Source organism: Bemisia tabaci, chromosome 6 (genome assembly GCF_918797505.1).
Source record: "Bemisia tabaci chromosome 6, PGI_BMITA_v3".
NCBI classification, from domain to species: domain Eukaryota; kingdom Metazoa; phylum Arthropoda; class Insecta; order Hemiptera; family Aleyrodidae; genus Bemisia; species Bemisia tabaci.
Genome location: NC_092798.1, coordinates 11717433 through 11740241, shown reverse-complemented (window position 1 = coordinate 11740241; position 22809 = coordinate 11717433). Strand labels below are relative to the sequence as shown.

The 22809-nt window shown below is 36.8% G+C and overlaps 3 protein-coding genes across 3 annotated transcripts; 1 reads left to right on the top strand and 2 right to left on the bottom strand.

The window, feature by feature from the left end:
- Positions 1-1691: 1691 nt before the first annotated feature.
- Positions 1692-4734, top strand: LOC109035787 (uncharacterized). Its single transcript, XM_019049553.2, has one exon. The coding sequence runs from the start codon at positions 3460-3462 to the stop codon at positions 4234-4236; it is 777 nt and encodes a 258-aa protein (XP_018905098.2). The 5' UTR covers positions 1692-3459; the 3' UTR covers positions 4237-4734.
- A 137-nt stretch (positions 4735-4871) lies between these two features.
- LOC109038634 (leucine-rich repeat and WD repeat-containing protein 1) lies at positions 4872-16310 on the bottom strand. Its single transcript, XM_019053752.2, has 6 exons — positions 16064-16310; positions 14610-14755; positions 13173-13411; positions 11174-11435; positions 8173-8426; positions 4872-5829 (listed from the first exon to the last, which is right to left on the bottom strand). The coding sequence occupies exons 1-6, from the start codon at positions 16142-16144 to the stop codon at positions 5474-5476; spliced, it is 1338 nt and encodes a 445-aa protein (XP_018909297.2). The 5' UTR covers positions 16145-16310; the 3' UTR covers positions 4872-5473.
- A 747-nt stretch (positions 16311-17057) lies between these two features.
- LOC109038705 (uncharacterized) lies at positions 17058-21103 on the bottom strand. Its single transcript, XM_019053875.2, has 2 exons — positions 20934-21103; positions 17058-20053 (listed from the first exon to the last, which is right to left on the bottom strand). Exon 2 carries the CDS (start codon positions 20034-20036, stop codon positions 18513-18515), a length of 1524 nt encoding a protein of 507 aa, XP_018909420.2. The 5' UTR covers positions 20037-20053; positions 20934-21103; the 3' UTR covers positions 17058-18512.
- Positions 21104-22809: the final 1706 nt, after the last annotated feature.

Here is a 22809-nt window from a genome sequence, read left to right as displayed (position 1 = left end):
CGTATTTCTATCAAACGGAACTATGTGCATTATGACGTGAGCCCTGTTATGCATGCGTTCTTATGGGTCCTAGGACTCGTGTCTTAATGCACATAGCTCCGTTTGACAGAAATACGTCCATTTGTTTTGATTGTCCACTCGTTGGAAAATATTTGATTTTAATGACTTGCAGAAGATGTTACTCTCTTATAGTGTAAAAAGATTCTATTAGCAGACATGGTATTCCAGAATATTCTTTACTTGAATTACATGTTGGATTACCATATTTTTATAAGGTTCAGGGTACATCAAGAAAACTCACTTCGGCTTTTAGGTCCTAATTAATCATTATACTTTAGTAGTAGACAACGCTCATTTTAGGCTTTGCAGTCCATTATCAGATGTATTAGGTGGTATCACAAAATATGAGCTTGTCAAAAAATAAAGATTGAAATGGAAGCAACTGCACATGAAATTTTTAGATGGAGTCAAATCTCTGTACCACCTTAGTTGGTGCTATGATACTATCATGATACTCAACTCCCATCATGTTTATATCTCTCTTGATGAAGTTCAATTGCATGACCCACTCTCAAGGCAGTAAGTTCAAGGGTGCATTGCTGTCAATTGTTGAAGTGAGCTTTTGACATGCATAGAAAGCCAGAATAGTGAAGAATTGTGACTCCTTGCACAATTGCAGAACAAATCGACTATATCCTTCAGGATAACTAACTGTATGCCAATCTGAAAATTGGCATACAGTTGGTTGTATTGTAAATTTAATTTTTGGCAAGTTTTTGTTTTGCAACACCGTGTAATACATTGACCTGATGATGGACTGAAATGCCTAAAAGGATTATTTTCTGGTTTGAGTTTACAAAAAGTAATCAGGACCAAAAAATGAAAGTGAGTCACTTATACACACAGAAAAAAAACTCAACTCAGCAAAACAATGTAGCAATCCTGAGAAGCAATCATAGGAGGATATTACAAGGAGGGCACTTCCGCGCCTAATGGACTGAGACTTGAAGTGAAAAGCTGTTTGAAAAAATATCTTCAACCACCGGCCTGACAATAATGACGTCCATACCTTAACAAGTTCAGAAAACGTCGGTTCAAGTTTAATTTCAAATACATATTTACATGGAATGCACATTAACAAAATATTATGGACATAAAAAAATAACATTCAACATAATTTTATGACTACATACTGGCTGTAACAATTAAAAATAATATTTTTCATATTTTTTGGGAAAAATATTGAAAACGATAACATTCTATTTAAAGCTAGCTGATATGATAAACTGAAAAATACAAGCAATTGAAAAGAACCGAATGGAGTTTTTGTGCAATAAGTAGATTTCATTGAGACTGACTTTACACACGAGACTTGATGATGCAAAAAAACTGAACAGAGAACATTAATGAAAAGCGTCAAATTAATTTCATACATCCTTTAAATATAGAGTCTTTAAGGATATTTTTCGCAAGATGGGCCTAAAAGAAACTACTATCCCAGTGACTTTTCCGTGCAAATCAGAGCAAAGAGAGAGCATTTAAATAGATAATGAAAATATAGATGAGCAACAGACATATCATCTTTTTGCTCATAATAAGGAATTATTGCATGAGAAAGTTTGGGTGGTTACTGAAAAGGTGAGTTGTTACTTAGAAAGTTTCACTTGGTGATTTTGCAAAATTTCCATTAGCAACAAGTACTAACATTCATCAACAACTGGTGAAGGCATGCAGGCATGCAATTGCTGCAACAGAAGGTTAAGCTATGATTTATTTATGATTAAATTGAACTCAAAATGTTTAAAATAATTTTTTTCAATATTATACTTGGGAGGTTCCTTCAACAAATGTTCAAGAAATAAAAATCCCTCCAATTTTTTTCTTACACTGATAGATTCAAGAACACTTCAATTATGCCACCTAGTTAATCTTACTCGCACCTTCAATTTAAGCTACATATGATAAGTGGAAATGAGGAAGTGGAGGATATCGACTGTCCTAGGCTACTACTGACTTCACTACTGTATGTATGCAAATGAAAACTATCAGGTGAACTGACCCATTATTACATATTCATCATCTCATTCAAGAGGAATATGAAGTTTATTACATTCCTCAACAATGATTGTCCAATTGTCAGCCATCCTCACACAAAACTTATAATTTTCACTAAATACTAACTACCTGTTAGGATTAGTTTGCAGTGCCTCGAAAAAATGATGCTCTCTTTCCAAGTTCTAACACGGTGAAATGTATCCTTTGAACTCATTTTTAGAAGAGAAGAAAGATCGTGGTTTGCGACTTTTGCTTCATGCGTTGGATGTTGACTATCCGACTTTTTGTTTTTTCTCTTAACAGGTTGGCAGCATTGCTCATGCAAATCACTGGGATTTGCAATGCTGTATACTCGTTATATTAAGGTGCGAGCTAGGCTGATTTACAGGCTTATAGACTTCAGACTCTCCCAATTTGTAGATAGAAAGAGTTCCGCTTTGTGATGACCACAGTGAAACTGTGAATTTATGTTCGAGGATGAGCCATAAATGATGTGATGCTAATCATTGATTCAAAAGAAAACTCTAATACACTGTAAAAAACCGCAATTGATAATGAGTTACAAAATTACGCAGTTGTAATCCTGCTTTATAAAGAGATCAGTAATCGTGGAAAAGGAAAATTCATTTTTAGAGGCCCTTATGCTCTCACTTCAAAAAGCTTAAGTTAAATTAAGAATACATCTAGTCATACAATATAATTGGATTGTTTCCATCATCAATACTTTTGCCAAAAAATAGAGGGATATTTAATTCCTTAAGGTCCTCTGTTTTCTTGAATTTATGACACTTATGCAAGTCTTTCAGAACAACTTACAATATACCTAATTATGAAATTTGACTGACCTTACATTCAAACGCTTCCAATTTTACAAAGAGGAAAAAAGATTTTGCTTCTTAAAAAAAAAGCACAGTTTAATAGTCAAGTCTACCAAGTACCACAACTTCAAGGTAAATATAAAGTGCTTTCTGGAGAAAAATTTAAACACTAAGGTAACAAATAGTCGTCCGGCGACAGTTCACCGCGGACATTTCACCGCGCGACCTCACACCGCTCCGACCTTACACCGCCACGTTATTTCACCGCCACGTTATTTCACCGCCACAATGCCAAGCAGTGCAGAAAGAAGAATGGGAAAGGGAGTAAACAAAGGTGGATGACCCTTGTCTACCTGAGCGGTCTTAGGGAAAACCCAAGAGATGCGAAAGGGTTGCAAAATGACCTCTCGTGATACAAAACTCATCGCAGTCCGATATTAACTGTCGGACTAAAATGGGTGTAGTGCGTTGTTTTACAGAACTTGTTCTCGTCGTTCGTTTCAACAATTGATTTTATTAGTATGGTAAATTTTAATTATTGATGAAATTTTAATTTTTGAAAAGGTGTTTAAGTTTTGGTGCAATTATGGAATTTGTTAATAGCTCTAAAGGAAAGCAGCAAGTTGTTTATAAAGGGTATTTATACAGCACTGAGAAAAAACTTTCTCAGTCCGAAATATGGAAGTGCGTCGAAAACTGGAGTAAAAGGTGTCGCGGCAGGCTTCACACCAGGAAAATGGAATTTTTACAGACAGTCGGTACTCACAACCATCCACCGGATCCAGCAAAAATACGTGCCAAGAAATTCATGTCACAACTCAAGGAAGATTCAAAGGTCACAGGGGAGTCTACCCACAGTGTCATCAGCACAGCTTTAGCTGATTTTCCTACTTCTTGTTCTAATGAGTTGCCGAAAATGTCGTCTATCAAGAGAAATGTGCAGAGAACTCGCGTGAAGGCAACAGGAGCTCCTCCTAATCCTAAATCAAGAGAAGACTTGATTATTCCCGAGGAGTACAGAGTAACTGTCGACGAAAAACCGTTTTTATTATTTGATAGTGGCAGCGAAAAGAAACGAATTCTTATATTTTCCACGGAAGAGAACTTAAATCACTTGTGCTCGGCCGACCATTGGTTTTGCGATGGAACTTTCTCGTCAGCGCCTCATTTATTTGAACAGCTGTACACAATTCATGTTGAAAGGAAATCTTATGTTCTACCGGTTGTGTTTGTGTTGCTACCAGACAAAACGGAGGAGACATATACAAGAATGTTTGAGGCCTTATTGCATTTGAAGCCACAGCTGAATCCTTCTACCGTCATGATTGACTTTGAAAAAGCCAGCGAAAAGTCATTGCGCTAACTTTTCCCAACATGCACCATCAGAGGCTGTTTTTTTCATTTTAGCCAATGCTTGTGGAGACATCTCCAAAAAGAAGGATTACAGACTACATATGCTAATGATCCGGAGTTTGCTTTACAAATCCGCTATCTAGCTGCTTTGGCTTTCATGCCACCCGAAGCAGTCATCGAGGGATTCGAAATAGTGCTCGATAGTGAGTTTTACAAGGCTCATGAAGAAAAGTTAACCAAGTTCATCGATTATTTTGAAGACACCTGGATCGGCAGGCTCGACCGACGCGGTCGTAGAAGGGCACCCCTCTACAAACGAGAAATGTGGAATTGTTTCAATGCCGTCATCGAAGATCTTGCGAAAACCAACAACTCTGTAGAAGGGTCCCACAACGTATTTAATTCAGTTTTAGGTGCCAAACATCCGACTGTGTGGAAGGTCATAAACGCTTTCAAGAAAGAAGAAAAAGTGATCAGATTAAGGTTCGAGGACATCCTTGCCGGCAGACAACCGTATCAGCAAAAGGAAAAGTATCGAAAATTGACAGATCGATTGAAAGAAGTCTGCGAAGATTTTGCGAACAGGGGTACCCTCGAATTTTTGAGGGGAGTGGCTCACAACCTGCAGTTTTACTCCTAAAAATATCTATCAGATGTAGAATCAGCAAGCAGCGTTACGTACTGTAAAAGACAATTAAAAGTGGTGTTTCACAAATGTTTTAATCAAAGCATTTCGTCTCGGAAATATAAAGTGTTATTTTTCTTATCAATTTTGTAGTTTAAAAGTCTATTTGAAGCGGTGCTTCACAAATATTTTAATCAAAGCATTACGTCTCGGAAATATGAAGTGTTATTTTTCTTATCAATTTCGTAGTTTAAAAGTCTATTCGAAGCGGTGCTTCACAAATATTTTAAACACGCCCAATATACAACTTTTTCATGTATTGGCCAGTCCTAAGCCTGGATAAGTGTGAAGGAAATATTTGTGAAAATATTATATGCGGAATCCCCTTAAAAGTCGTGGAGCGGTGAAAAATCGTGGCGGTGAAGTCGTGGCGGAGAAAAGTCGCGGCGGTGAGATGTCCGCGGTGAATTGTCGCGCGGTGAAATGCCCGCGGTGAACTGTCGTACATTCACAAATAGTGCAAAAAAAGAACAAAAAGAGAATTCATTATCAAGAAGTAGAAACAGTCTTCTGTAAAATTAAATAAAAAAATTCTAGAGAACAATTTGAGTGATATCAATGGTTAAACAATCCTAGACTTAGGAGAACGTGAGGCTTTATTCGGTGTCTCTTTGAACTTGACAGCATTAACAGTGTCATCATTTCTTTTCCACAAACAAACAGTGTTTTTATTTGTGGCTGCCACAATGTATTGCCCTGACGAGTGAATGGTCACTTTGTTTATGACTATTTCATTATCTTTCAAATCTAGTTTTTTCTTCTTCGTTGCATCTCTATCGATTACTTCATCTGGCCATGCAATTTGGGCTGTTGGAGGCAAAACAATCGGCTTGTCTGATTTTTTGCCACTTTTCACGGACTTGATATCGTAAACCCAAATAGTTCCTTGATCGTCTCCACAAGCCAGAAGATTTGCGGCTGAAACAGAATATAAATTGTAAACTGTGGGAAAGTGGTTCTTAAGCAACAGACTGATAACCAGACATAAGAGTTTAAGCACCGAACAGTATTTTGGAAAATATTACCATTTCCAAAGCCGACCCGAAGAAAGGTATTCAACTTTTCTAAATACAATAGTTCTGATCCATACCAAAGGTGAAAGTACCAAACCACGTATCTCGGTTTGCGACATTGCAGACTTCCTGTCATGCTTTCTTTTTTACATGATAAAGTACTCAAAATCAATTTTGAAAACTTCTGTGATTTTTCTTCTTCAAGTGAAAAGAACTCTGTAAACTTCAAGGAATGATATTGATTTGTTCTCCTTCTAAAAAATAAAATGGGAGCGTAAATTTTTAAACACCGCAAACAAGATAAATGGTCAGGTAGTTTCACCATTGATACATATAGCTTGATAAAGTCAAAACTTACTTGAATTAACTGAGTTCCCTAGGGTTTAATGTTGGACAATTTTTTAATATGGTGATTTTTTTTTTGGAAAAATTCACTGATACTATACATGGAAGAAAGAAAAAAAGTTTTGTAAAGCCTAATAGCCTTTACAAAACTGTTGGTACTTTGAATTTCAATACATTAATTTCCATAACAAATCTTACATCAAAGCCATGATTTTTCTTGTTTGGACTCTTTCTATTTTTCCTACATTTTCAGTTTATTGGTGCTACTTTATTCCAATGCTAGGGTGCAGATGCGTAAGAACAGACTAAAAGACATAAAAAAATTAAGCATCACAAAACAAGTTCCCTCATCAAAATAGGCCAAACATATCCTGGAGCCATTAGAGATTTGCAAATTCAACTCATAAGAGGGAAAAAACATTTTTTGGGTGCATTAATGCAGATTTACCACTCAATCAAAAACTAAACTCTTCTTAGGTCAGATCAGGCATGCTTTACTTTCAAGACGTTCTAAAATCGAAAAACATTCTCCATGCACTGAATTTCTCTTAAAAAGTTTTTAAGTTCAGAGAATCACAGAGGGGTAAAACTTTGTTGAAATAAACATTGATCCATCAGTAATGCTTGTGGCTGACATGAAAAGTAGACAAAATGAGCCAGCAAGAAGGAAGAGAATATGGTTGGAGGAGACTGACCCGATGGACAAGGAGAGACCAGCAAAAATCTGTCCAAACAGACCACCCTGGGGAAAAAGATTAACAGCCACCCTATTATTGAAACTTTATCGGCACTGCGACACTTGACAAGACCAGTGTTTGAAACAAACTCCGGCCAAACAGCAATTTGCTGCTAAGAATTGAAACTAGCGGCCAAGTCTTGGAAGAAAATCGTTGTTAATTTCTGTTTTTGGGATTTTTCGGCGCATTCAGTAAGGTGCTCCTGGCTCAAGGCATTTCAAAAAAGCAATTTTTCATTTTGACTCCTAAGAAATCTGAGTTGGCCCCTAAGAAAAAAAGTTGCAGGCTAGATGGCTGCTAAGACTTCATGACGAGTTTCAAACACTGGACAAGACTAGATATACCTATCTTATCCATGCAATGTATCGCAGTTCAATGTCTTTATTGTGCTGCTTTAAACTTTCGATGATCGGCTTACTGTACCACCCAAGAGATGGCACAAAGCTGACTCACTTCTGAAGATAATTTAATTTTTTTGTTGATGTTTTTGGTTTTAATGGTTTAAAGTATCTCTATATTTATTGAGGTTAGATATGTACTCCATACTTAAGGGGTTGATGGACAGGACTGTGCCCTAGTGACCATTATAAGAAGAGGAAGAAACGTTGATGATAATTTGCTAAATGTACAGAAACAGGGTGTCTACCAATTATGAAAAACCAAAATTGGGGACTTTCGGGGACTTTTAGGGGTGTTTTTTCAAGAAAATCGGGGAATTTTTTCCCCAGAATAGTAAGAGAAAGGGAGTTAATTAGAGTGTTAAAAGACGTATATTATACAACTAATTTTACAAATCATGTTGAACCGATGAAAACATGAAAAACCAAGCAACACTTCAGTTTTTCTATTCCTGGTTATACCGCAGTCGGCAGGAAAATTTGAAAATGCCAGTGTTTAGGACAATTTTTGTCATTTTTGGGGACCTGAACAAGAAAATTGGGGACTTTCCAGGGTATCAGGGACACCCTTCCAAATTCGGGAATAATTGGGGACATTGGGGACTTTCGGGGACCGGTAGACACACTGAGAAATGTCTTCAATGGCAAATTTGACCAGCAATAATTTTCAGTTTTCTTCACAGGTGGAAATTTAAGATGATCAATTATTTTGAGTAGATAATTTCTTAAATTAGGGTGGATTTTCGACTTTTTTTTATAAGAACTTACCTCTGCTCACGCCAATGTTGAGAAAGTAGTTATCGGTGTTGCTCCACTCCAGAACATACCGCGGTACAAAGTCCATAGTCGGCTCTTTCTCGTTCTTGTTCATGGTGCAGTGATTTAAATCAAAAATGAAGATGGCACCATGAAGAGCGTACTTCACGCTGATTAGACCATCTCCAATAACCTGGACTGAGTCACTGAGATCGTGTTCCCCCTTCCTGTACTCATCAGGCCGTTTAAATTTGAAAATTTTATGCCTGAAAACAGAGTGGAATAAGAAACCTCACGGATATATGACTTTCATTTGCTTCAGATCCCCTGGAATGCAAGTTTCAATTGCGGCCTTTAATATAAACTTTTGTCTTAAATATATATATAAACTTTAACTTCAACTTTAACTTCAGGATCAAAAAGGCCCATGAAACCATTCTGACATACGTTCATTTTAAAGTAATCAAAGAGCATAGTCCATTTACAAAAATAAAATTTCTTGAAACGCAACTAAACTGCAATTGACATCGTGACTAGTTGATACGATTCATGCTATCCTGAATAGGTCAATTTTGAAAAAGGTAAGCAGAACACTGAAGTTCTGGGGCTAAGATGCGTTTTAGAAAATTTAAACTGACAATGAGAGTGAGAAAGAACGCATCAAGTTGTAAGGAGGACCTCTAAATTATATGAAGCTTATTAGTTTGGTCTTCAGTTCTTTCACACGAAGATTGGTGGTTGTTTGCTGTATCAATTTTCTTTTTTCGCCTGGCTAACCTCTCATTTTGTTCCATTTCTTTCTTACTTCTTCAGTGTTGCCAATATTAGAATTTTCTTCAAGTGTTCCTGCTTTGTTTCTCTTTTTCTTTTCATTACCTTATCAGGCCTTCAAACTGTCTATCAATGATGGATAAATAAGTAGAATGTCACAAAAGAAGTGTAGTAAATGTCAATGATGTCACGTAGATACCATTATCAATGAATAAAACAAAACAAATACTAGTACTTCGACTTATTGATCGATAACTTATCCAAGAGAAAACAGTTGGGCTATCTACTGGAACTGTTTACGAAGAAAGTTTTAAAAAACAACCTCCAATCTAATAAAATACTTTCAAGGATACACATTTTTACAAATGTTTTTGTAGATTGGTTGGTCATGCTTAATTGCATCCACTTTTACGAGAGTTACCACTATTCCTTACTGAAATTTAAATTCCTTTTAAACAGAAGATATTAAAGGTAAAACCTACTACATCAATTGTAACATTCCCAGATCATCCAAATACTCGTTCTACTTTTTCAAAGGATCACATAGGATACACTGATCAATTTTTTGGAAGTTTCTTGGCAATGTGGTCCACCTGTTAACACATGTTAGCATTTGTGAACCGCCTTTTTGACACAATAATGTCGCCTCATACTGCCCCTGCTTTTCTCCATAGATCTGTTTTAGAAGTGCTTAGGACCCCTGGTAGAGATGTGCCCGTGATTGCGATCGCAGTGAAAAATCACTGTGATTTTTAATTAGCAATGGACCACTGGACAAGGTACGAATTTAAGCAATCTGATACATGTTTCTTAACCAGAATTTCACGCAGAACACGATTCACATAACGAAAATGACTGAAACCAACTCCTAACGAAGATATTAACGTTTTTATTTCACATTGGTTACGAGGAATTTGAACTGCCCGCTCACAAGAAACTCGAAGCTCTACGCGAGTCAAATCGTGCACTACAATGGTTTCAGCAAGCTTCTCAATCGAGCAATGTTCCTTTCCCACCATGTGCTGTTCAAACTATTAGCAATTTGCTATAGCTGAGCCAAAGCGTCAAGATTGAGGTTGCCAGATTTTTGTATCGCAGAGACTGTCATGATAACGTTTAGCGCGCGATGTGAATCACGTAGAGCATTGAGTTTTCATGAGCGGGTGGTTGGAATGCACGCATCAAGAAACATTAAATATCTTCGTAAGGAGTTAATTTCGGTAATTTTTGCTGTGCACATCGTGTTCTTCGTGAAATTTTAGTTATGAAACATGTATCAGAATGCCGAAATTCGTACCTTGTCTAGTGGTCCATTAACAATCACTGTGAGTTTTAAACAGCACCTGCTTGTTTGCTATTTTTTCATTCCTTTAACAAGAAAATTTCCAGTAGCTCTAAATGAATCCGAACACAGATAGAAGATAAATCTAGTCTGTTTTTTTCTAAATTTTAATGATATGGATGAGGAATTTAGTTCTTGAAGCAGAGCAACCCTGCGTGATCCCATCGGATCACCAATCACAATTTGGCCGTTCATTTTGCTGTTTGCTCCACCCACCCAATGATCACGGGTGATTTCTCGCAACAACAAAGATTACGTTAAAATGCGATTTTTCACTCTTTCAAGATCAATGAATAATTAATAATTCATTTGCTATAATTCAAATGTAAACTGAAAGTAGACCCTCCCAGTTTTTCTCCTGGTTCATATTCATGTAAATGAGTAATTTTTAATTGAAGCAGCTGCAGCATAATCAATCGTGATCACGACATCACCTAGATGACGATGAACCCCTGAATATCACAGTCAAAAATCACAGTGAAAGTTGCCGTTCTACGAGAGGGGGAGAGAAAGAACTTATGAAAGAACTGAAAAAGAACTTTACGCTATGGACAGATCTTGTCGCAGAATGTAAACTTACACAAGGCAGACCCTTCCTCTCCCCCTCTTCGCTAACGGTGAATTTCACTGTGATTTTTTAGTGCAAGTTACAGGCCAGTAACACTGTATCTACAGAATCTCTTTGCTAACACTGATTTTCACTGTGATTTTTTTCATGCGAGCTAGGTGCCATTAACACTACATCGACAGAATAATCTCCCCGGTAAACAGTGATTTTTGACTGGGATTTTCAAATTGCAGTGCATGCTATCACTGTGAATTGAAAATTGCGAGAAGTACCATCTTCAACCCCTGGAAAAGAAAATCTGGCACTGGAGCAGAGGCTGATTTACAACTTACTTGTTGCTCGCGATCTGATCACAAGATGGCATGTGAACGCCATACAATCCAGTGTCACTTGCAATTAGAATGAATTGAGTTGTTGGGCAGAATACTAATTGCAACACCTGCGCCGGAGCAGAAAAACTACCCGCAACTTTCTGCGTCGGAAGAGAAAAACTACCTAGGGATTTAGCCTGGACTTCGATGAGAGTTTTTTGCTCAACTTGTTTCGTCGCACATTGCATATCATATGCAAAGACAAGACCACAAGAAAGACCACCTGAAAAAAAAAATGATTGAAGACAAGATTAAACCAAGCATGGCTTAAAACCACGAATCTAAAATGGACTCATGCAGAAACAAGAATTTCCGAAGTCAATTCAAAAAAGGGAAATGAGCGTTTTCTGCACTTGCAAATTTAAATTTTTCTCTTAATAAACACCTAAAGTCTGCTTGGCCACAATGGGCCTGTTGCAAACTTTTGCTAGAGCAAAAATAAGAGTTGTTTCTTATAGATAATGCCTCAAAAATCACGATGAGCGCATCGGCAAAGTCTGAAATGCACTCATAACTTCACAGTCTGCGTAAAAAATTTGCGGTTTTTTGAGCTTCCCGCTTCAAAAGCGATACTATGGCACAGGTGAACATTTTGTAAGAGGAGTCGTTCCATCGTCGGCAATACTCATCATGGCCGACGCCAATCCGCCAAAACACGTGTGATGGGACAAGATAATACCTGAACTGGATTAGACCAGATAACAATCGGCGTGTTTTAACGTTTATGTTTTCCACGCCCGAATTGATTGACTTTGAACTCTCCTCAAATTACGCGCGGAACTGCGCGTAAGCGTCGGCCATGATGAATATCGCCGACAATGGAGCGACTCCTCTAACAAAATGTTCAATTGTGCCGTAGTATCGTTTTTGAAGCGGGAAGCTTAAAAAAACGCAAATTTCTTACGCAGATTGTGCAGTTATGAGTGCATTTCAGACTTTGCCAATGCACTCATCGTGATTTTTGAGGCATTATCTATAAGAGACAACTCTTATTTTGGCTCTAGCAAAAGTTTGCAACAGGCCCATAGTCAAACAATTAATTTCAGTGTCACATCAACTTGTATTGACCTTTCCTTGAAAATTTTTGATGTACATATCATGTATCAAAGAGAGAAGAGGGCATTTGAATCGATCAATGTCAAAAAGACTTAACTGCCAGGGGTGAGAATTTGAGAAAAACAGTGAAAATTATTTTAATTGACCCATTCTAAATTTCGGAGGTCAGAAAAATTAATAAGTGAGAAGATTCCGATTTTAAGATCAGATTGTGACTGATTTAGAAATTTTCTTACAATTTGAACGAAAAAAGAATAAGAAAACGAATACATATACACTTGTGCCTTTTTGAGACACTCATTTTAACATACTTCCTCCATATAGAGTCAAATTTTCGATACTTTAAGCTGCATGTGCACAAGAACTTTCATTTACACTTTCTCTCCACATAGTAGAATGATAACTTACTGACGGCTGATAAAATTACTGATGATCACTTACAAGGGCAGAATATTACTAAAATCTCCAAAAGCAGACTCGTTTGGCCTGAAACGTGACTTTTTTGGTGATGTGCATTTGAATGAGAGCTCAAAATACTCAACTTCAAAATCGTTTTTCAAGGCTTGATAATGTTCGAAAAAATCTCGAAAGATGCTTGTAAACTAAATGCACTCTGAACAACAACTACAGGTTACTGACCAAGCTTGCTCTTTTTATTAAACCTCCACGTTGTTGCACTACCTTACCGCCAGTATGGCGCAGCAGCCTAATTTTTTCTCTTTCAACGTATTTTAGCTGCCCCCCAAAATTTGCCACCCTAAGCTGCTTATGCCTAGATTTGGTCATTCTGACAACTGAAATGATCTTCTTCTTTTTTTTTTTTTCATTGACTCGGACTCAATCAATTGGTTACATACTATTTAATTCTGAAAGAAGAAGAAATTCATTATTTAATTTCACTTACAGAGCAATGTCTCTTTCTTTTTTTCATCAATATGAACACAGACAGAATTAACTGCAATCCCATCCTTTTTTCTCCCTTTTTTGGGAGGTACTACTACACTGATTTCCCCTGCGCTATAATCTTGGTCCATAGAAAGGAAATAAAGTTTGCCTCTATTACTGCCAGCTGCCAGTAGAAGTGCAGAATCAAATTCATTGTAAGGCACATTAATCCACACAGAACAGAAAAATTCTTCTTTTCTGGAAAATACAGAAACAAAGACAGATGAATATAGATTAAATTGCATAAAGGTGCAATCATTTACTTTCATCCGAAGAACAATAAGCACTTGCGCTGGGGTGTTGGCACACCATATGACGGAGCATGGGCAATGGAGTGAACTGCGTTCTGTGAAATGGGCACATCAAAATGCATACTTCTAATGCTTAAAATTTTACATTGGAGTAACTGAAATAAAAGAGATCGCCCATGATTCGAAAGCATGATAGATGAAAATGTTCAGTCAAAAATCATTGTCTTCCGGACGAGGGAATGTATCCTGTCTGAACTGTTTTAATATTTCCACGATTTATTTCTTTATGGACGAGCCATTGCACGAATTTGCCTAAAAATGTGTCATTTCTCGCAAGTGTGCGGAAAAATTACTGCAAATTTGGGGCAAGTTCATACGACAAAATCCCCTCTAAAAAATGAAATGTCAGTAAGAAACAATGGAACAGCGCAATTGACAAACGTTCCTCTGTGCGGGAGACATTGAAATGTCCAATCGTAAAAATTCCTTTAGTAAAATATCCATTGCAAAAGTGCCCACTTCAACATGTCCAATAATAATCGATACCCATGTTCACTGTGAGCAAGGGTCTGCGTTACAAATATCTGAAAATACAAAAAGGCTTGTGGCGGCTAAAGTCTGATCATAAAATTTAAATTTGATGCATAGGTCCAATACCATCAACTTTCAGCTGAACAATTACTCAGAATACTTTCAAATTTTTTTTTTTTTTTTTTTTTTTTTTTTTTTTTTTTTTTTTGGGGGGGGGGGGGGTTTGTGGCTTCTATTCCTTTGTTCAAATTTTTTTGGAATTTACAGCCATCTATAGACAAATGAGGTTATTTCGAGCTGAGTAGGATTTGAAAGAGTAGGAATGTAATATTGGACATTTTTAGGATTTTTAGGGTACTTTCGAATTTAGCCTCTTAGAGTTTTTATCTTATTTACTTAAAAAATCAATCTGCATTTATGATTGCAATTAATGTCATTTTTTACATTTATCTTTAATTAGTAGCATATCAAAGAAAACTGCTGTTTTTGCCTTGAAACTTGTGAAAAAGTATATTTTTGGTGTTTAATTGTCGTGAGTTCACTACCCCCTTCCCATCCTTCAATTATGCCCCTGATACTGATTTAAAGAAATAGGGAAAAATTGTATAACTTACGGAGAACTTTTATTGCAATAAAAATTTTTCCAGACTTTCATCTCTTTGAGGTCTATAATACAGATGGCTTGTCCGCCTACTGTTGCAACGAAATTGGAGTTTTGTGATGGGTTTTTTGGATCAGGCATGAAATCACAGTACCACACCTGTAAAATAGACAAAACATGTTAGAGCAAGTTGATACTTTATTTGCTGAAAGTATGCATCCTTGCTTCAGAGGGCCATGGAATATCAAAGTCCGATTCTTCAGGGCTAATTACCTGAGAAAACATATTTATTCCCACACTTCCACATTCATCGGCGATCTGGTAGTGTGTTGAGGGGGCTCTTTCCTCCACCTGGTCAATAATTTGGACAAGAATGGGCCAATGCTAGACTTCTTGGTAACAACTGTTTTTATAAATTTTCCAATTTTTTTAATTTCAATGGATTAATTTCAAAATTTTGCCGGGATACTTGACTTCAAAAAACAGGATTTCCCTATTACCCCCCCCCCCCTTTCAAAGATTGGGGGGCTTTAAGACAATAAAAATCGGATTTCTTGAGGTCTAAGTATACTCCAGTTAATCTTGCGTTCAATCTTTGATAACTAAGAAATGCCTGGATCAGCCTGTGTAGTTTCTGAAGCTCCAAAACTTGATCCCAGAAAAAATTAAGGTTAGGAGAAATGACCCTGATGAGAACAACAAGAAGTAACCTTCTCAGCAATTGCAGATAGTCCTCTTGCGCAATGAGCTATCTCTATCGCCCTCATAGAAAAAATTTAAACTGAAGAGAAAAGCACCAAAAATTTTGGCATAAGATTGCTTACGAACCATGTCTTATGAGCATGCAGCGCAATCAAAATTGCTTTAGGATCAAATCGTAGTCAGTGACAGGCGAGGTATATAGAGGAGACTTCAAACTATAGGCTCTGAATACTTAAGACATAACCTCAACGTGGAAAAGTGAAACATCGATCTATCCTCATTCACTTTGAGCGTTCTGAATGGGGAGTAGATGAAAGCTATCTACAGAAATTCTTAAACTTTTACTATCAGCGAAGGATCTATTCACTGGTCATCAGAGATCGAGCCTAAGTAACACAGAAAATATTGAAGGGTGACGATAGAGCGAATGAAAAAACTTCTGATACCACCACCCATAATGATTAGGGCCTGAACTCTTAGGGGAGCATTGAACAAATGGAACAACTAAAGTACCTTGCGGTAGCTAATGAATACGTGCTGCACTGACACCTTATCGTCACGGAGTGACTTCACGGAGGCTGTCCTCATGCCTGGCATGCAGTGTAAATAGTGATGAGATGCAAATATCTATGACGTCTATAAGTGACTGTTCTAAATACATGTGCGAGTAAATTTTTCGATTGGAAGGCGAACAGGTCAATTCAAAGACGAATGCGTAAGTCAAGGCACATTGTAACACTGAAATCGATGTTCAGACATACATACCTGGGTACTGGTGTCTGCTCCGGGTTCGGGATCAGACTTACATGAATGGCAGCGAAAGAAGAGCATAGGATCAAAATCCATTATCAATGTACAAATGCAGAGAGGAATAAACAATTTCGGGGCAAGTGAGAATGAGAACCTAAATAATTAGAGGCCGGAACTTTTTGGCTTCTTCAATCTTCATTCACACTACTTTTGTTTACACTCGACACTCAGTCGTCGGCACGTGCCATTAGCGCGCGTAAATCACTCACCATGGCCCAATAGAAACGTCCTTTATCATCAGTCATGACTAAAACGACCTCTGATTGGTTGTTACACTAATCAAGTTAAACTTTCGTTGAGCATAAATATTCGTCCTCAATTTGTCAACTTTACAGTGTTTTGATGTTTGGAAATTACGGTATAATGTATGAATTGGACAACTTCAATTTTTAGTAACATCTCTAAAACACTTCCAAAAAAATTTAGCCGTAAAAAGGCTCTCATACAAAATAAAGGTACTCTATTATAAAAAAGGTCTTCGGTGAATGGAAGAGTTCAGAAGGTTGGTCAACTTGCTTGACGAGGGGCATCCTTCTTTTGAATTGGAGGCGGGAAAAACGACTCTTCTAAAAGTGAAAGCTGCACCAATCTGATATCCCTACGTATGCAGCTTCTGAGTCCGTTATTCTTTCCCTACAATGATTGGAAAACAGTCTAATTTAAAAATCCCTAAAATTATTAATGGCATTTTCGTTACCAAATCTAAAGCTGGATAAGACCGACCAACCTCTGAGGCCGAACTGAAAACTGGCAGAAGGAGACCGACACGACACTCCTCCTGTAAGTAAGGAAAAAAAAATTAGATGGACCCCCCCCCCCCCCCCTCCCCTCCGATTCAATCTGAAACAAGGAACTTTATATACTTAGAGATTTTGAGAGTTGAATTTGTAGTAAATTCTAATAGGAGATTTTTAGGGTTTATTTGAGCTTACTTTAATGAACCTCAGGTAAGGTCATAAAAATACATTACACTGGGTGTTCAAAATAGGTTAAAACATCAAAATTATTGCTCAAATATTATAATAATAACAATTTCATGTGTCGTATTTGTGGAAGAAAAGAGAAAACCCATAATTTACTAGCTGGATGTTCAAACTTAACTCTAAAGCAATTCATCGAATGGTGAAAATTTTCAATAAAAAGCTCGTTAAAGACAATCTCAATGAAACGAACATAAAACTTTACTGTGAGTTTGATTCTTCACCCTTGCAAGAAAACTTACACATGGCTGATTATTAGAAAGGGAAAGTACAAACGCGTTGAACCATTGCAAACAGCATCCTGCATCTAGTGCTCAAATGAAAGATACAGGAACAGTTTTTTTCATCGGTGGGTACTACAGTACCTTTGCCAGTTAACATCAAAGCTACTTATGCAGAAAAGATGAATCTTCTGCATGAGTTATTAGCATTCTCCAATCTGAAGTGGTCTGTGCTAAATTTCACAAATCAAAAGATTGATGAGATTTTTCTAGTGTTGGGTTTAAATAAGGTGCATAAAATTATAACACTTTAAAAAACGCAGGTACTCATGTTGGTAATTTAATGATGGTTTAATAAAATTTATTTGGTGACAAGGATGGAATTCAAGTAACAGTCACATGAAAACTTAGAAGAATTTTTGATGTTGAGATTTTGAGTTATGGTTGTACCTCAGACAAAATGAAACTGCAACATGTGATGTAAATTACAACTTTGACAACAAACAAAACAAGGAAAGAAGGGATTCAAAAGGCAAGACAAAAATTACAGAACTTCTGATTAACGACAAAACCTTTAAACCGCCTTTAAGGATTGAGACTCGGGTGGGGTAACAGGAGCAGTAAGACATTCCTAGAATTCTTTCATTTATCCTTTATAATGTCAGAAATTAAGCATGTTGTGCTATATCATTTTAACACTTTCGTTCGAGAAGATCACTGACCACAACCTTTTAACAGATATTTCAGTTTGCGACCTACCGTACTTTTAATTAATTGTTGAACTGAAAACTTTTCGGCAGTAGCACTAAAATTTTAGAAATTCCTTGTATCTACAGGGCAGAATTCAACAAAAATTTTAAGCATAACTGTTACTTTGTTCTTCTTCTCAGAAAATAGATTAGAGGTAAATTTTCAAGACTTATGCTCCTTACCAACAATGTTTCATACGTTAATATTTATGCAAAAGGATAAAAACACTTCCTTTCTTAGCAAATCTTGGGCCACAATTTATTCTATGGTAAGAAAAATATAATAATTTCTTGAATGCGCATGTAATATTTGTTTCGATACTGTCCAATACTGAGTACTTTCCATAAATTTTGAGCGTAGAGGTTTGTTGGCTTTTCCAATGAGAAAAAAAGAAAATTAAAATAAAAGCGGATATTTGAAATAATCAATTGGAAATTAGTAACTAGTGAAGACTTATATGGTTGGGTAAAAAGTTCTCCTTTTGCTAGCTCTTAGAAGATTTTTCAAATCAACATTATTCAAAAATTTAACAATGTTTTCGACACAGAGAATATTTAGTGGGGCAATGGGCGATAGAAAATACCCTGCTCTTTCCAAGGCCTTTGTTTTGTTCAAGATCTCAAGGCGTTTTTTTCCTTTGTTGATGAGTTCTTCAAACACATCTAAAAACATATTACATTCTTTTGGAAAAATATTTTGAGAAAATTCACTACTAAGAGAATACTTCCTGACAAGCATTGCCAATTCTGAGTCACTTGCATAAATAATGTGGAGGTAGGTAACGGGTAACCTATCGTTTACTTTACCTATCAGTCCGATTTCGAACGCTTTATCTAAATACCTAAATGAACACCAATCACTGTACAAACTTCTTAATTCACTGCCTGTAAAGTCGTATTTATTGCGATGTCTTTCAGTAACCATAAAAAAAATAATTAACCTGAGACACTGATTCATTTTGAGCGATTGTTTTCGACACTTGCGGACATTCATGTAATTTTCAAGTATGGATCGACCGTTTTTATCCCTAACTGTTATGTCTCCACCTGAGAGGAGAAATGATCTCAATATACCAGGACATCCTTTTTTCACCGTATAATGAAGTAAGGGGAGGGCATGGTAGTAATAGCTTTCTGAGTTAATGTCTAAGTTCATGCAGTCCATAATGAGCTTCACTGTTGAAAATCTATTCTTTTTTATTGCATAGTGTAAAATATTCATTTTATTATTATTATATAGTCTTACATCGACTTTGGCTCCAAATTCTAAAAACAATTTTACCAATTCGTCTTGGCATAGCTTTGTGGCATAGAACAAGGGTGTCAGGCGACCTGAAGGAACATTTACATCCGCACCATGATCAAGCAGAAGCTTTATAAAGGGCAAAACAGCTCGTGCATTGTACAAATCAGCGGTCAGCAAACACAAAAGAGTTTTACCTCCGCACTTGTCGTTAATTTGACTGCTGTCTTTTTCCAACAAACATTTTAAAATCCTAAAAAACTTATACTCTTTTCCCACAGAGCACAGGTGGTCTTGTGACGGGATCCGGTTTCGCTTTGAGGTGTGTAAAATTGGTTTCAACGACTGAACTGCTGTGTGCAAAAAACAGAGTCCAGAGGAATTGGTATCTTGCGTGTCCGCTCCACAGGACACCAAAAACTCCACAATGCTAGAGAATCCATTTTCTACAGCAACACAAAGTGCAGTGTCAATGTAAGCATTGCTGTTGACATCCGCATTGTATTCGACTAAAAGTTTAACTAAATCTAGATTGTTCTTGACAGTGGCATGTCGAACGCAGTTGGCAGTGAAGGGGTTATTTGGATTCAAACCGGTTTTCAAGAGTTTGTGAACGGTGTCAAGGTCATTGTTCTCGATGGCTGCATTGAATATTGAGGAGATCCTTATCAGTTCGTCCGATGATTGATCTAATTCCATGGCGCAGCTGCAAGTCAGAGGGATAGAGCATTCCATCAAGTGATCTAAAATACCTGTATGGGATGAAAATTGTTCGTATTAAACATGGAGTCAAAACAAATATGAAAGTAAAAAATATTGCGAATGGCAGAAATTAGATTAAGTAACTATGCACAACATATCGACAGTGAAACTACCAGAACACGTATCTTCTTTGCAGCGTTTGAAAATCTCTGCTCCCAATTTATGTTTTTGAAGGAAAAAAAATCAGTGTCATCCTTATTTCAAGTTTTCACAGAGAAGAAAAATCACAGAAGTTTTCAAGAATTGACATGGAAAAATACTTAAGTGGTTTTACATTTAAAAAATAAAGAATAACAGGAAGTCTGCAATGTAGCAAACCAAGATACATGGTCTGGTAGTTTTACCGTCAATATGTATGTTTCAGTATGGACCCTCTTCGTATAATGATGCCTGTGTTCCAAGATGAGGAGAATGTAAAATATCGATGAATTGGACATATTCAAATCATACGGAATTATGTCCATTTCGATATGAGCCCTGAGGTCTATAAGGGTGCATGAATGACAGAGCTCATGTTACAAACTAAATAGTTCCTTTTGATTTAAAAGCATCCTATAGCCGTCATAGTTTTCAAGTTTTCAAAGTTTCTTACAAAATATGAGCCGACGTCTAAGAGTGCGTAAACTCAGTTGGCATGGACCGAAATGAAACAGAACCTCCAAAAAAGTTCTGAGCTTTGTAATACAAAGCACGTCGGCAAAGGACTTAGTGAGTAGGGAGGATGTATTCATGCTGATTTCATTGAATTTTGTAGGGGATCAGTTCCGTTGCTAATCTGATTCGGCATCTTATAACCCACCAAAACTCTAGGTTGAATGATCATGTGAATCAATACTGTGAATACAAGATTGATGCAATAAAATGACTTACCATAATAAGCAGATATCGGCTTCGGTTTTAAAAGTACGATGAACAAGTCACGAAATAAGTTTCAAATGAATACCTAATTCTGATTTAAGTCTAATCAGTCTGTAATAATCTGAATCTGTTACCATTATCACGTTATTTTTTGATTTGTTATTGTTTGGATAAAAACAACAACAAAAAAACACGGCAACACGGCTGACGCAGCGGTCTCTATAGGCAGTTTACCAAAGCTTACCGCGAAGCCGGCCTCCCCAAATGGTCAAAACGGTCAAACATAACAATTAAAATTGAGTACTCCCCCATAGAGAAAAAAAAGGAGGTGTTTGCATTTCGGGCATCTTGGAATTTTTTGATGACTTGATGACGTAGGTGGGTACAGTGTGAAGGGGACGTCTCTGTACCCAGCTGTACCCACCTACGTCATCAAGTCATCAAAATATTCCAAGATGCCCGAAATGCAAACACCTCCTTTTTTTTCTCTATGGTACTCCCCTCACAAGATCCATCCATACTCCCTTCCGAGGCCGCGGTATCTTTTAGATAAAACGCCATTAAAAAATAAGAAAAAACTAGCGGAAGTGCTGGCAAAACAGCAAGATTTTGCTAATAATCTTAAAATTAAGTCAATGATATAGGTAATAGAATTTTTGACTTAAAGATTTTGGGAGATGATTTCAGGCTTGAAAATTCCTGAATGATTGATCTAGATAGAGACTGAATTTTAGATTTTTTCGAAATAATACACCTGGAAATGTAAAATTTGAATGTAAGTGTTGACTGTAAATGAAATTGTTTCAGGCTTAGGGGTCCCATATCACAACAAAGAATGATTGAGGGGGAGGGGGGGCTTCCGGACTGTCAAACTCAGATTCCTGGCAATCGACTACCTAGGAAAACATATTTTTCCTGAGTCACTGCAATATTAAATTTTGAGAGGGGACCTGCTCCCCATGACCTTTAGGAGTCAATATTTCAAGTGGTCCAATGTCGAATTCCTTAGTATCAGATAGGGATAAAATTTTCCGAACTTTCTGAATTTGACGGAATAATTTAAAAATTTCTGAGGGAACTCCAATTTATAAAGCCACGACTCTCCTTATATCCTCCAGGAGGAGGGGGTTTCGGGACCATGAAATTTAGATTCCTTGGCAGGTCGATTCCCTGCAGTCTCCAACTTCATCCGACCTATCATGATAGAGAAGAAAGTCTGGTAAGGAAGGTGTGAGACACCCTGAACACAGTATGGCAAAATTATTTTTAAATATTCAGATTGAAAACGTCAATTTAGAGTACAGCCACATGTAAGACAAGAAAATACAGCAATGTCCCAACTATACGATGATCTGTGACGAGGGCCATGTCTGATATCGAAAAAGTCAGATAATCAAAACCACCCAAAAAGACTGGAAAAATGCCATTTAAGGCTCTGTTTGTGACTGAAAAGCACAAGCTTGGTCCATTTGCTTTAGTATTTATAAGACAAAGTCATTTGTTTGGTTAGGAAACACAAAAACTATGTATATTTTCAATTCATGCCCAAAAAACAAGCTTCGCTAAGAAGGTTAAATTTTTTCTACCAATAACTCAAATTTGACTTCGTCGGATAATCCAGGCAATACTGTAAAGATTTCGAAATCTTCATTTTTCACATATTTGAATACCTATGATTAATTGATTACTCTTAATCAAAATGTTGAGCGTAAAAAAAGAGAGGAGCCATGTAAATAACAAAAATTGTATTTTTTTTTAAAAAAAAAGAGAACAAAAGTCATACATGTTTTGATAAGTTTCAAAGTCCATTCGAATTATCGCTGACATAAAAATAAGACAAATAATAGAAATAAACAAATGACAATAGAAAAATTTATTCAACCTATGA

Coding starts and splice junctions, on each gene's coding strand:
- LOC109035787 (XM_019049553.2), top strand. CDS start 3,460: ATGGAATTTGTTAATAGCTCTAAAGGAAAGCAGCAAGTTGTTTATAAA.
- LOC109038705 (XM_019053875.2), bottom strand. CDS start 20,036: ATGGAATGCTCTATCCCTCTGACTTGCAGCTGCGCCATGGAATTAGAT.
- LOC109038634 (XM_019053752.2), bottom strand. CDS start 16,144: ATGGATTTTGATCCTATGCTCTTCTTTCGCTGCCATTCATGTAAGTCT. Junction 14,756..16,063: donor GAGCAGACACCAGTACCCAG/GTATGTATGTCT, acceptor TCTATTTTACAG/GTGTGGTACTGTGATTTCAT. Junction 11,436..13,172: donor AAAGAAAGAGACATTGCTCT/GTAAGTGAAATT, acceptor TTTTTTTTTCAG/GTGGTCTTTCTTGTGGTCTT.